Raw genomic sequence first — 14,023 nt, 5'->3', positions numbered from 1 at the left:
TCCTATTGGCAGGATATAAGTTATGCACTGGTAGGACTGGGTGCGGATTCTGCCGCTATCAATAGACTGAAGACTGAAAGCATGGATCCTGTCATTGAGCAACACTACCAACAATTACTGAGGGAGTGGAAGAAAGATGATGATAGCAGCAAGGACAGACTTGATGAGATTGAAGGTAATCAAATGAATGATCGAACTTTATGTTTAAGAGTCAGAGTATTAGTCTAATTGTGGACGTGAAAAGAACATTCCAAATACAAAATAAAAAGTTAAAATAGGGATGCTATGAGTGTTAAAAATGTATTTTAAGATCTACAATCATTTTCAAGACAGGGAAGGTTCACACAAATTTAGTATTGCTTAGTTCCAGAGACACTGATATTTAGACTGATATTCACGAATTTATAATAATTTAGTTAAAAAGTTATAAAATTCCGGTGCAAACGTGGTTAAGTGATACATAAGTTGAAGAAACTTAAAGTTGAAAATGCACCAAGAATTTTTACTGTGGATAAATGAAATACCAATACTACATGTATAATACACTGTAGACTTTATTGTGTTCCCACTATCGAGCATCTTCATACATATTTTATAATTCAGACAATGATAAATAGTAATAATTTATTATTTACAATAAAAATTAATAAATAGAGATAAACTAAAGAATAACTAATTATTATTACAAGTATGGTAAAAAATATGTGCTAATATGCAAATTCAAATGTTATTTAACTAAGAGGTCAGCCACAGCTACAGATGATGCACTTTCAGATTGTCCTGACTGACAAGTGATACACAGTTTTTGGTTACAGGAATCAGTTTAAGTAATGTTCAAAATAAGAACAGAATTGGTTTATCATTAGTTAAAATTGAGCATGAAGCGCAAAAAATTTTAACCAGTACAAGTGATAAAACAGGTGCAGTGCAACACATATGACATAATGAGTAGACTGTAATGACTTTGAAAAACCAAGATTGAATGGATAAGATCACAGATCAGTCCTGGAATTACAAATCAGATCAACTATAGTTAAGATATGTATAATGGATGAAATGCAGAGATGCCAACCTCTGGAGATCTACAATCTGGAGACTCTCCTTTTATCACTCCCCCCAGAATTTCATTGGACCCCCCGAGACAAGTTGACCCAGCCCCCAATAGAGTACCAAAGTGTGACATCATAGAAAATGAAATTTGTGAAATTATGGGATTTGTTAAGATATTCTAAAAGAACAATGTCCAAGACGCCTACTCGCCAAAAATTAGCAATTTGGGGCAGATTGTCTCTGAGATATTAGCCCAGTTATGCTCCGATGACATCCATACAAATCCTTCTAAATCTTACCTGGTTCCTAATCTTATGAACCAAGCCAATTTTTGAAGGATTTGTATGGAATTGTCACATTGTCTCTACCCAACAGAAATTTTTTGTTATGGGTATAGTGCTGGTAGATTTACCTTAGCATTAGCCGATCATTATACATTTCTGGGAAACTGGCGACTTACCCCACCCCTAAGCCAACATTTTGCCCTGAATGAGAAGCAAGTGTTAATGTTGGCTTTGGGGAGGGGTAGGTGGGTAGTTTCCCAGAAAGGTATAATGATCCGCATTAGCAATGTCAGTTGTGATGGTTGTTGAAGTCTTGGTCTTCTGTGGTGTAGGTTGGTGCTGTTTCTGCTTTACAATGGTGTTAGCTAGGTGTGCACAGTTTCTTCTTCTTATACAGTCGACTCTCTCTTAACGGACACCTCTATAAGACGGACACCTCTGTAAAATGGACACCTAGAGTTGGTCCCTGCCTTTGCTTATTCCCTTTCTTTGACTCTTTATAAGACGGACATCTCTCTAAGATGGACACTTAGCGCCGGTCCCAAAAGTGTCCATCTTGGAGAGAGTTGACTGTAGTGCTGTTGGGTCTCTTCACCTCATACAAGTGAGGTTTCTCTGCAGCTTTTACTACGAGACATCCAGGCTCAGCAGGTCCTTGATGTACACTTCTGTGCCAGGATCTGTTGGGTTCAAAGGCAGGGCTCTTTACCTGCTGTTGAAAGATGACTGCTGCTTTAGTTATCTCTGGACTACTAGTGGTGTGTTTAAATCCTTTAGTTATTACTTGGCAAACCTGGCAAATTCAAACTGAAAGCACTGTTCAGATCACACTTTTTGGGGGTTCTCGATTTTGTACTTTGTTGCAAATATGGCCCTCAGTGTCCTGATGATCTCAGTTGACTTTGTTGTTTTTTCCATGGCTGCCACTTTCACATACCTTGAAAAGTAGTCAAAAGCTACCAGGTAGCCCATGCCTTTCAATTCATGGAGGACTGAAGCCACCTTCTGCCAGGAACAATGGGGGTGCCATCAACTTTTTTTAATTGTAGACACGGCTTGACGCGGAGTTTTATGAGCTCAACAAAATTTTATGTCATCTGACCATTAAATTATTATTAAAATGGTACCCTTTTGAGGGTTCATTTACAGTTTATAGTTAATAGTTTTTGCTATTAATCATGGCTGTTTAGAGTAGTCCCCTGAAAAATTAGGCAACTAAAAAAAGGGATCTAAATCTGCAATACATTACCAATAATTTTGACCTTTGCAAGTAATGCAGTCTCTTTTCCCAACATGTTCAACTCATTATATCAGGAAGGGGTTGTGATCAGAGATGCCGAGACCTTCTTTATAAGTCTGAGACTTTGAGGCAAGTTTTAATTCCCGAAACAGAAATAACCAGACAAGACAAACCGTAGTTCTCACCAAAATCACTTTCAATGTTTGGAGATCAAATCAGATTTTGTTATTTAGACCCCCATAATAGTGTGCAGAGTTAAGGTGTTTAAACTTCTCAAACATTTAGTAAAGAGCAACTTTAACTGTGTTTGCTCCACTTGTAGTAGCTGACTTCTTATTCTACCTATTTTTTTTAATTTAAGGATTGTTAAAGGATTTGAAGAAAGACAACGATAACTCACGAGACAAACTTGAAGGTATGTTGGCCATTAAAAGGGTTTAATAATCAATTCCCTAGTAAAATTAAGGTGGCTGAACACAGTTTTGGCTGTTTGTGAGTGTGTTCATTTGCCAAATCATGGCGAGAGAAAGGTTGCAGCTCACAAGCTGAAACTTGGCAAGTGAAAAATATACTGATGAAAGATTTTGATTGACAGGGAAAATTTGTCGTTTTCGTAGTTTCCATGGCAACATGAACGATTGAATACAACCTTAAAATTTCACTTTTGCTTAGTTTACATAAAATTCGCTCATTAGATTTCCCTATAAACTTGCACACAGCTTACTATAGTTAATCATTACCATTTGAAACTTATTTGACCAAATTTTAACAGACAGGTTTTTAGATATTCAATAATGTAATTGTTCTGTAATTATTAAACGTGTCACAAAATTGTCTGTTCAACCTTCATTTTAAAGTTCTTATTATTTAAAATACGTAAAAAGTAAAAACTCTGCCAAATACCACAAAATTTTAATGAGTAGATTTTGAGAAATCCTCTTCTGTGTACCACTGCTTTTTCGCCGCCATGTTTGTGTGTCTTATTTGAAACGCACGCCGTCACACGAGTTACCGCTGACCGCCCACAAAACTGTGCTCAAGCACTTTAAGAGACATTCGTTAGGGTGACTCGGTCCGTTGGGGTGGGGGTGGGGGGCGGGGGGGGACTCTCAGTCGTTATTACAATCAGTATGGTCGACTTCTTAACTCTTCATCTCCCTCTGCAGTGAAAAAACATGTTCTCATTTAGCCTGATCAATTTGCATTTTCTTTGTTTTAAGCTCAGTATCGTACATGTACATTACCATACACAAAAATTGGAACTAAAACAAAAACTACCATTTTGAAACACTAAATTTTGAACAAGGATAAAATTGAACCTCAAAATTTACCTTTTATCATAATGCAAATATAACTCAAGAACGTGTACTGTGACGTTCAATTAAAAATGTTTGCGTCTCGTATACATTACTTATCCCCAAGCCAACGAGTCAAGTTTTCCTTAAACTTTCATTTTTAATCTTATTTTTATTCTGATGGATTTAAGTCTGATGTTGTTTCTGTTGTACTGGTTCTATTTTTTTTTTATTTTTGTTACGTGGCATTTCCCGAGTAACCGCGCACGCCTTCTCCTCCTCTACTTAAAGATCAAGTGACCACACAGTGTGTGGCACACACCCATTATCACACCCATGATAAGAAACTCTCGAACCTTTGCGGTGTTATTGTCACTACTTGCCTGAGGAGCAGTAAAGATACTCTTACATATCCCCCTATGGCATGTATCTACAGGGTTTATTCGCAACTTTTGTATTGCCCATAATACACTTTGTTTGCGCTCTGGTTTGTGTAACAATTTTTTCCCAATTTCTCCTGGGTGTTACAGTCGTTCGAAGACAAATTGAAGCCCAAGCGTATGCAGAATTTGGAGGGGGGCAAACAAGATGCATTATGGGCAATGCAAAAGTGGTGAATGGATATTTAATGTTGATATTACACAGAACAGCTAAAGAACATGAATGATCAGATCCTCGAAAGTGAGAGAAAAATCAGGGACAAACTAGAACGTTTGACAGCAGATCCGGTACAGGAAGCAAACCAAGAAAAAGGTATGTTTACTTATAAACTTTGTTATAAAAAGACAAGAAGCCACCTTGGCTGTACCTTATAGAAGCTGTGTCACATTCTAACCTGCGCATTTTACAAACAATTTTATATCAAGCTGCTTTCAGCCTATGCGGATCGGCTCACTGTTTTCTTCCCGGTATTCCAAACTGTTTATTACTTTTTATTCTCTTCTGACCAGTACACTTTCCTTTCCTTTTTTTCGTTTTTTCCATGTAACAAACAGGTGTCCAGTTAGTTTACGAAGAGCAAAATTGACTCAAGGCCTCAGTCCTGTAGCAACCAAGTCACAACATTGCAACTGACTGAGTGAGAGACAAGAGAAATAACACAAGTGTTGTCCAATCAGCGTGCAAAGAAAGTAGTGTCCGATAGCCCGGGGCTAGTGGATTTTGCTATCGGGCTAGTGAAATCTGTTTTTAACTTGCCCGACAGGCAAGTGATGTTCTTTGAGGAATTCGAATAACAGAAGAAGTGTGAAATCAATTCTGCTCGACGAAAAGCTTTTGGGGCTAGTTGAAATGACATCTTGGCTAGTAAATGCTAGCTTCAGCTTGCCCGAATGGCAAGCTGTAAAAATGATTTTCTTTGCACCCTGCCAATAAGGTTCTGATGAAAAAAAAAAACAAAACAAAACAAAAAAAACACATTACACTTATCGAATATCCTTTCAAGGGAGAAAAACAATGTTTCTCTTATCTGTCGGCCCCTAAAAGTATATGGACATATTCCTCTCATCTGTTGATATCATAGAGTTTTCCTCTTTTCTTGGCCTTTATGAAGCAATATGCCTTCATTCACTGTACCATCCGTCAGTGCCTAAAATCAAACAAGCTTTATTGTTATAATTTGAACAAGAACTAACGTTTCAATGTACAGATAAAAGTTTTTTCAAACGAAGTTGCCATAAAGTATCTAGGGTTCATTGTTCTTCGACATGTGTAGGTTTACATTTATCATTCTTCGTCGCTTTCGTCATAGAACCGTATTAGGTCCTCATTGTCACTGTAGTGACCATTTGATACTAGTGTTAATTTCATTATACCGTGCCCCAGTCGTTGGGACGGCAATACCACATTTGAGAAACGAGTGAATAGTGATCAGTAATGGTATCCTTTCATCGACGCCGGAGAGATTTCTTGCCAAGCTTGCCCTCCGGCCATTTTGTCAAAAGAACCAGCGGTTTTTAATTGCATAAGCGCGCTCAGTGATCTCTAAAGAGAAAATGGAGGGTCTGCGAACAGGCTAAACGTCAATAGGCTGGACCTTACCTTTTGTCTCTGGTGGGACTAAGGCAAGAGTATTCTTACATGATCCTGAACGTCGAGAAATTAAAGTTACGGAGCAGAGAGAATTCACTGAGGATGAAAGCTACATTATGCTTTTTGCGCAGTTGTGGTCAATTTGTTTATTTAATTAATGTCACATTTTAGCCATCCGGAAGTAACGGTTATCTGAAAGTTACGGCCTCCCAAAGGTTGCGGCCCCTCTGGCCTGCTAATTCCGAAAGTAACGGAGGCTGCTACTTGCCAATCTCTACTGTAATACAAATTTTGAGTCATAAAATTCATTTCATTTACTGCATGACACAATTAAAAAGACACTGAACGTTTTTTTTTTTGCTGAAGAGATAATAATCTTTCTCAATACTTTTTTCTTGTTGTAATTTAGACTGCAAAACAGTCCGTATTTTTGCGTATTCAAGTGCGCGGAAACATAAGGTCTGGAGCGAGGCTCTGAAAAAGGCTCGCGCGCACACTACGCTTTACCGATTTTGAGAAAAAACCGACTTCTTTGCAGTCTAGTTATAATTGTACTATTCGACTTACAATGAATGTCTTCCCCAGAAAAAATCAGAGATGACCTCGAAGACATCAAAAACGAACTAGGAAGGATGGGCGAGAAATTGAGAACTTCAGCAAATGAAGGTAATTTGCCTATAGGTAGTATTAGTATTGTAGTATTTCAAGCAATGGAGATTTTGAGTGAATTTACTTCTTTTGACAGAAAAATTTGAAGAGAGTAACAGGCTTTGCGATTTGCTAGGAAAATTCCGATAATCGTGAGATTACAGGTACAAAAGGTCCCAAGTTTTAATCCCGTGCGTTCGAGCCAAACTTGGCCATCCGGCTTGTCCCGGTATTCATTGACACGGCGAGGAATTTTTTCTGCCACCCCATGGATGGGATGCTAGTCCAAGGCATCTTTACCCGTAGCATTAAATTCCCTGGTACCCATGTATACACTTATGTGGAATGAGGCACATTGAATGCAACGCAGTGACTGCCTCAGGGCTTGAGCCTGGAACTCTCGATCCAGAGTTCACACTAACCATTAGGCAACCACGCCACCCATTACCTATTTCAATACTTAGTATTTTTCAACTAACGGAAGTTTGCTAAAAATTTTTATCCCCAGACAGAGGAAAATTTGAGGAGATTAAAGGTGAAATAACAGCCATTAGAGAAAAGTTAGATGCCTTGACATCAGCGGGACAAGAAAGCAATGATCAAGGAACATGTAAGATCTGCACATAAGTTCTGCACTTAAGGACTATAAACAGTGTCTGCGTCAATCACTTGGCCGTTTTAATCGGGTTGTATTTAGAAAACAACAAAAAGAGCCATACGGGGAAATTGGCGAAAGTCCGCAATGGAACACACAGTTGTAGCTCTCAGTTACGCGACCACCTGAGAAATTCGAAAAAGTGGTCGTAATTAGAGCTGGTTGGGAATGAGCTCTCGTAAGCGACCGCATTGTAAACAATACGGTGTAGTCCCTTACGAGAGCTTCAGAAAATCATTAATAATTCATAAAGAAAAAAACGAAAGAAATTGATGTTTAATGAGTGTCTTTTATACCTGATAAAGACACAGCTAAACTTTACGTCCAATTTTTTAGATCATTAGCGCACTGTGCAGTTTCATTTAAGTGTTGATTTATATGAATAAGACTCTGAGTCACGTGGCCGCTGAGTGGTCGCTTACGAGAGCTAAAAAACAAAGGAAAAGTCCAGTTAAGTACATGATTCCAAAAGTGGTCGCGGTCGCTTATGGGATTGGTCGCTTAACGAGAGCTTTTCATTACAAAGTGTAAGTCGCAGTTCAAACGTGGTTTCACAAAGGTGGTCGTAACTAGAGCTGGTCGCTTTCGAGAGTGGTCGCAAGGAGAGCTTCGACTGTATTATTGGATTTTGATTTATGTTTACAAAGATCATTATATAACATAATATAGAATGTACTGGCTATTGCAAAGGTAGATACCGGTTAATAAATGTCGATCAGTGTTATTTTACTCCAGAAGTATTCTTCAAAAACTTTTCCTGATGAATCAAACAGGAATGTCATCAGAATAACTGAGCCGTGATGGGATACACCCTTTGCAGATTATACAATTAGAATTAGAATATGGTAAGAGATAAGAACAACTACAGTAGAACCCCGATAACTCGAACCAAGGGTTGATTTCCAGTGTCGCGTAATTTTTACGTGCATACGTGCGTAAAATTTACGTTCGTAAATAAAATAGAGACAATACATGAAAGGTCGCTCGTGCGCGTAAAATTGAACTTCGCTCAACTTCTCGTTTAAGCTCAGCACTCATTATCTTGCCTCTATTTTATTTACGTCTGATTAAAATTTACGTGCGTTAACGTGCGTAGCCAAAAAGGCGTCAGTGGAAATCAACCTTAATTCCCATTTCCCTTGGATTTCTCCCCACTTGTCAGTCATTTTTACTCAGATGACTCGCTAACTCGAACTAAATTTTCTTTCCAGTGATCTAAATTTCATTGAAACTTACCCAATGACTCGAAGTAAGCTAAATTTGCACTGCACTACAGGGTGTCCCAAAAGTTCGTTCCTCTAATATCATGCGCTACAACTTTTGATCAAAACTTTATTTTTACATGAAATTTCTAAAAGATGTTTATTGCTCTATCGGGTACTTGTATTCAGAAGTTCAGTAACCAGCATGCCCTTTGTTTTTTATCACATTCCGTAAAGACGTTGCGGCATCGAGTTGGATAAGTCATGTAGCGCCGGTAGAGGCCCAGATGTTCCATTTTGAGGTTTTTTATCACCTGGTACGGAAGAGCCTTTTCGACCCCCAAACAATATCATTTCTTAGATTACGTAGTTGAAAAAAAATATATGTATATGTATTTTGGGCGTTCATCCAAAAAAGAAAGCCTTTCCACAGTGAGGCTTTAGTATATCTTTACAAATTCGAGACGAGCGCGCTGAACGTTAACGGTGCTTGGTGGACTGAGCAGAGCTTTTTTTGCCATACCAGACGCCTCCAACCCTCCCTTTTCATAAACCTGCTCCAGACCTGGCTTGCTAACTGTTGAGGCTACCTTGCCAAGTTTTTCTTTTGCACGTAGCCTTTAGCTGCTTTATTTAGGACTTTCAGTCTTTCCCTTCATTTCTTGTCTTCAAAATCTTCATTTCTCGATGACCATTTTACCACCCAACATTCGGATTTTTGCCATTTTTTAGAAATTTTTTTAAACTGATAAGCTAGTAGATCAAAGTATACATGATTATGCTCTCGGCGTAGGTGACCGTTTTCGAGTTAAGGGGGTTTATCTTTCATGATATTCACCAAAAAGACGAGGAAGGAGTTCGAGCAATAGACCTCTTTAGCTTCTATGTTTTGTTTTTCCCAACACAGGTCATGTGATAATACTCTAGAGAACTGTTTCTTTCTAATTATATCTTATTCACGGCATAACTACGCACAATCTTATGAAGAGACAAAGGGTCAAGTTCCTCTGGGTCCTCTATTCGGAAAAAAAAACATACAAGCTAAAGAAGTCTATTTGGCCTACAAAATGCCAAAAATATGAGATGGGAAAATATACTCGCGCACACGCGCCTTTGCCGTGAAAGTACCCAAATCGAGTATTCGAGTCAAAAGATGGCACAACAAGTATGAACTATCAAATTAGATTGCAAGAAATCAACTTTCTTCCCCACCTCAGTCCTCCCCTCCCCCCCCCCCCCTTCAGTTTACCTTTTTCTTCAAACTCATCCTGTTATTTGTCCTTTTCCCTCACTAAAGAGCCTGGCCCCAGGCTATGGAGTGGGCATGAATTTTGCCGAAATGATTGGTTATAATTTTATAGGAATTGATTGAATGTTTTTGTTTGTTTGTTTGTTTGTTTTTAAGGCAAATCTAAAGTTCAGCTAGGGGCAAGCAGTGATCCTGCAGGTGCTAGAAGTGAAGCTTTAGATTCAAGCAAAAGAGTTCTCCATGATCAAGGTGTAGACCAGCGTTTTATAGGTATAAATAAGATCACAAAATAGTTGCATCTTGAGAATTTATAGGGAACCTCTCTACTCTGGCCAACTTGGGGATCGATCTAAGTGACCATTGCCTCATATGAGGTACAAGCAAGAGTGAATGTATTGTATCCTGGAATTACAAATCATATGACCTGAAGTTAAAATATGTATAGAGGACTTAATGACCTGATATATCTACATGCAGTATTGTAAGTCAGAAATCCTAATGCTGAAAGTAGCGCCACATACTCCATACATTCGAGTATTCACTGAAAAAAATGTAACTATGCAATAAGCATAGTATTATGTCACCTTTTAAAATTCTCTACCCAACTGGTATTTTTTTGTTATGGGTAAGTGCTTGTAGATTTACAATGTACTTTAGCATCGGCAATGTCTGTTGTGACAGTTGTTGAAGTGTTTGTCTTGTTTGGTGTAGGTTGGTGCTGTTTTTGCTTTGGCAATGGTGTTAGGTGTACACAGTTTCTTCTCCTTATGGTGCTGGTGAGTGTCTTCACCTCATACAAGTGAGCTTTCTCTGCAGCTATTACAACGAGATATCCAGGCGCTGGAGGTCCTTGATGTAAACTTCTGTTCCGGAATCTGTTGGGTTCAAAGGAAGGGCTCTGTGCCTGCTGTTGAAAGAGGACTACAGGCGCTTTAGCGTACTTAATTGTCCATTTTGCTCACAGTGATTGCAGATCAGGCCACCTTGGATCAAGCTGAGTGTGAAATGTTTTTGTACACTTTTTCCGTTCTGCCTTTCCATTAGCAGCTTGGGGGGAAGGTACTGGCATGCTGGTTGCGTTGATCTGTAAGCGAGCAGCCCTTTTCCAGGGTCCTTTTCTTTTTTAAGATGTTCTTGGCTGTACAGACTTTACGCTTGACTTCTCTATTCAGCTGGGGGAAAATCTTGGAGTACTAGTGGTGTGTTTAAATCCTTTATTTATTCTTTGGAACAACTGGTGATATGTCAAACTGAAAAACTTGTTCAGATCACACTTTTTCGGGGATCTCTTGTACCGTGTGGCAAATATGGCGCTCAGTGCCCCAATGATCTCAGTTGACTTGTTGTTTTTTTCATGGCTGCCACTTTTACATACCTTGAAAAGTAGTCAAAAGCTACATGTATCAGGTAGTCCATGCCTTTCAATTCGAGGAGGACTGAAGCCACCTTCTGGCAGGAGCAATAGAAGTGCCGCAATATGCTGTTCAGGCCTCTTGTCTATGTGTAGTGCGCATCTCTGGATTGTTGCACTAGTTCCTGGTCATCTCTGCTTTCCCGTGGCACCACACTCTCGGTATTTTGCAATCCTGTAGTGTCCTTTATGGATCTTTGCGAGGATTTCTAATCACACGGAGGTGGGAATGACGATCCTCTTGAATCCTCCAGGTTCTGTGCAATAGAGAGTTCCACTTGTACTGCCAGTTGGTTTTTACGGCATCCTTTTTTATTAATGAGTGCTTGTCAGGCCACTTCTTGAAGCAGTAAGTTGTGATCTGCCTAAACACGGAATCTACTTCTTTGGCTTCCATAATCTGTTGCAGTCTTTCTTCTGAGACTGCTAGTAATAAGGTGACACTTGCAATGTCTGCCATCATCTCCTTATCATCATCTTTTTTAAGTGTAGACACACACGGCTTGACACGAAGTTTTATGACCTGCACAAAATTTTATATCATCTGACTATAAAATAATTATTAAAATGGTATGCCTTTAAAGGTTTATTCACAGTTTAGAGTTTATAGTTTTTGCTATCAAAAGTGGCTGTTTAGATTGGTCCCCTGAAAAATGAGACAAACCCCAAAAAGGGATGTAAATATGCAAAACACTACTAATGTCTATGACTTTTTACGTTCGCATGTAATGTAGTCTCTTTTGCCAACATGTTCAACTGATTATATCAGGAATTAAGGGGTTGCAAATTCAGTAACAGGGTCAAAGATGCGGAGACCTCGTTTGTAAGTCTTAAGACTTTGACGCAAGTTCTAATCCCCAAGACAGAAATAACCACCCAAGACAAAACTCACCAAAATCACTTGCAATGTTTTGAGATCAAATCCGATTTGTTTTAAATTTAGACCCCCCATAACAGTACAGAGTTAAGGTGTTTAAACAAAACAAACATTTGGTATTTAGCAACTTGAACTGTGTTTTTTTCATTATCTTATTGTACCTATTCTTTCATTTAAGGATTGTTAAAGGAACTGAAGAAAGACGGCGATAATTCACGAGACAAACTTGAAGGTACGTTGGCCTTTAAAAGGTTTTAAAAATCTATTCCCCTCTAAAATTAAGACACCTTCTATAAGATGACTCAGTCTGTTGGGTGGGGGAATCCCAGTTGTTATGAAAATCAGTAGGGTAGTCCTCTTAACTCCTGACAGAATAAGAGTTACGACCTCCTCAGTCATATAAAATGTTCTCATTTTGTGTGATCAGTTTTCATTTTCTTTTTTGTGCTCAGTATCGTACATTACCATACACAAAAACTTGATATTTTTGCTGAAAACAAAATTTTGAACAAGGGCAAAACTGAACCACAAAATTTACCTTGCATCATAATGCAAGCCTGACGTAAGAACTTACGTTGACATGCAATTAATACTGTTTGGTTTACATATAAATACTTATCCCCAAGCCAACGAGTCAAGTTTTCCCTATACTTTCATTTTCAATCTTATTTTTATTTACATGGATTTAAGCACTTCTTAAGTAATTGCCCTTACCTTCTTTTCCTCTACTTAAAGAACATGAAGCGACCACACACTCATGATAAGAAACTCTCGAACCTTTGAGGTGTTATTGACAACTTGCCTCATGAGCAGTAAAGATAGGTTTACATGTCCTCCTATATTGCATGTATCTACAGGGCTTATACGCAACTTTTGTATTGCCAATAATACACTTTGTTTGCACTTTGCTTTATTTTTTGTAACCATTTTTTCCCAATTTCTCCCGGGTGTTGCAGTCGTTGCACACAAATTGAAGTCCAAGCTTATGCAAAATTTTGGGTGCATTATGTGCATTTTTTGATAATAAACAGAACAGCTGAGAGACAGGAGAAATAGCTCAAGTGTTGTCCAATAAAGGCCTGATGGAAAAAAACATATTGATCGAACATCCTTCCAAAGCAGGAAATCAATGCTTTTCTTATCCATTGACCCTTAAACGTGAGTGGACATGTTCCCTTGTTTCCAACATTCTTGGGAAGCTCTTGTCTGTTGATACCGTAAAGTTCCATTTTTCAGACCTTCCTCTTTTCTTGCCCTTTATGAAGCAATATGCATTCATTTACTGTACCATCCATCAGTGCCTAATATCGAACAAGCTTTATTGTTATATTTTGAACAGGAACCTAACATTTCAATTGAACTGATAAAAGTTTTTTCAGACGAAGTTGCCATAAAGTATCTAGCGTTCATTTTTCTTTTGTAAGTTTGCATTTATCTTTCTTTGTCGCTTTCGTCATAGAACCATATTAGGTCCTCATTGTCACTGGAGTGACGGATTGATGCTAATGTTAATTTCATTATAACGTTCCCCAGTCGTTGGGACAGCAATAACACATTTGACAAACGAGCGAATAGTGATCAGGATTGGCATCCTTTCATCGATGCCGGAGAGATTTTTTGCCAAGCTTGCCCTCCGGCCATTTTGTCAAGAGAACTTGCGGTGTTTAATTGCATAAGCGCGCGTGATGACCTGTAAAGAGAAAATAGAGGGTCTGTGAACAGGCTAAACGTCAAGAGGCTGGACCTTGCCTATTGTCTCTGGGAGTCCGTATTTTTGCGTATTCAAGTACGCCCAAACAAAAGGTCTGTTGGAGTGAGTTTGAAAAAGGCTCGCGCGCACGCTACACTATACCGATTTTAAGAAAACAAAACGACTTTTTTACAGTCTAGTTATAATTGTACTATTCAACTTACAATGAATGTCTTCCCCAGAAAAAATCAGAGAAGACCTCGAAGAGATCACAGCGAACTAGGAAACATGGGCGAGAAATTGAAAACTTTAGCAAATGAAGGCAATTTGCATATGGGCAGTATTAGTATTCTAGTATTTCAAGCAATGAAGATTTTGAGTTAATTTACGT

General features: G+C 38.6%; 2 protein-coding genes across 5 annotated transcripts in view; one reads left to right on the top strand and one right to left on the bottom strand.

Annotated features, from left to right (window-relative positions):
• LOC140929483 (T-complex protein 1 subunit theta-like) overlaps positions 1–14,023 on the bottom strand; it is a 145,475-nt gene that overhangs the window by 45,628 nt on the left and 85,824 nt on the right. The gene's annotated exons all lie outside the window — the stretch shown is intronic.
• Positions 1–14,023, top strand: part of LOC140950121 (uncharacterized) — a 29,418-nt gene that overhangs the window by 5,932 nt on the left and 9,463 nt on the right. For 2 of the 4 annotated variants that reach the window (XM_073399300.1, XM_073399308.1), the window contains 7 exons: positions 1–175; positions 2,936–2,989; positions 4,515–4,622; positions 6,486–6,566; positions 7,057–7,158; positions 9,811–9,924; positions 12,121–12,174. The exon at positions 1–175 is cut by the window's left edge and continues 482 nt beyond it. In XM_073399300.1, the coding sequence (XP_073255401.1) occupies positions 1–175; positions 2,936–2,989; positions 4,515–4,622; positions 6,486–6,566; positions 7,057–7,158; positions 9,811–9,924; positions 12,121–12,174 (688 nt within the window). The remainder of the gene's footprint in view (positions 176–2,935; positions 2,990–4,514; positions 4,623–6,485; positions 6,567–7,056; positions 7,159–9,810; positions 9,925–12,120; positions 12,175–14,023) is intronic. The other 2 variants (XM_073399313.1, XM_073399321.1) reach the window with 2 other exon arrangements.

The sequence above is a fragment of the Porites lutea genome, chromosome 1 (assembly GCF_958299795.1).
Source record: "Porites lutea chromosome 1, jaPorLute2.1, whole genome shotgun sequence".
In the NCBI taxonomy this organism is placed as follows: Eukaryota; Metazoa; Cnidaria; class Anthozoa; order Scleractinia; family Poritidae; genus Porites; species Porites lutea.
The sequence above is the reverse complement of the archived record's forward strand: the minus strand, read 5'-3'. Positions and strand labels throughout refer to the sequence as shown.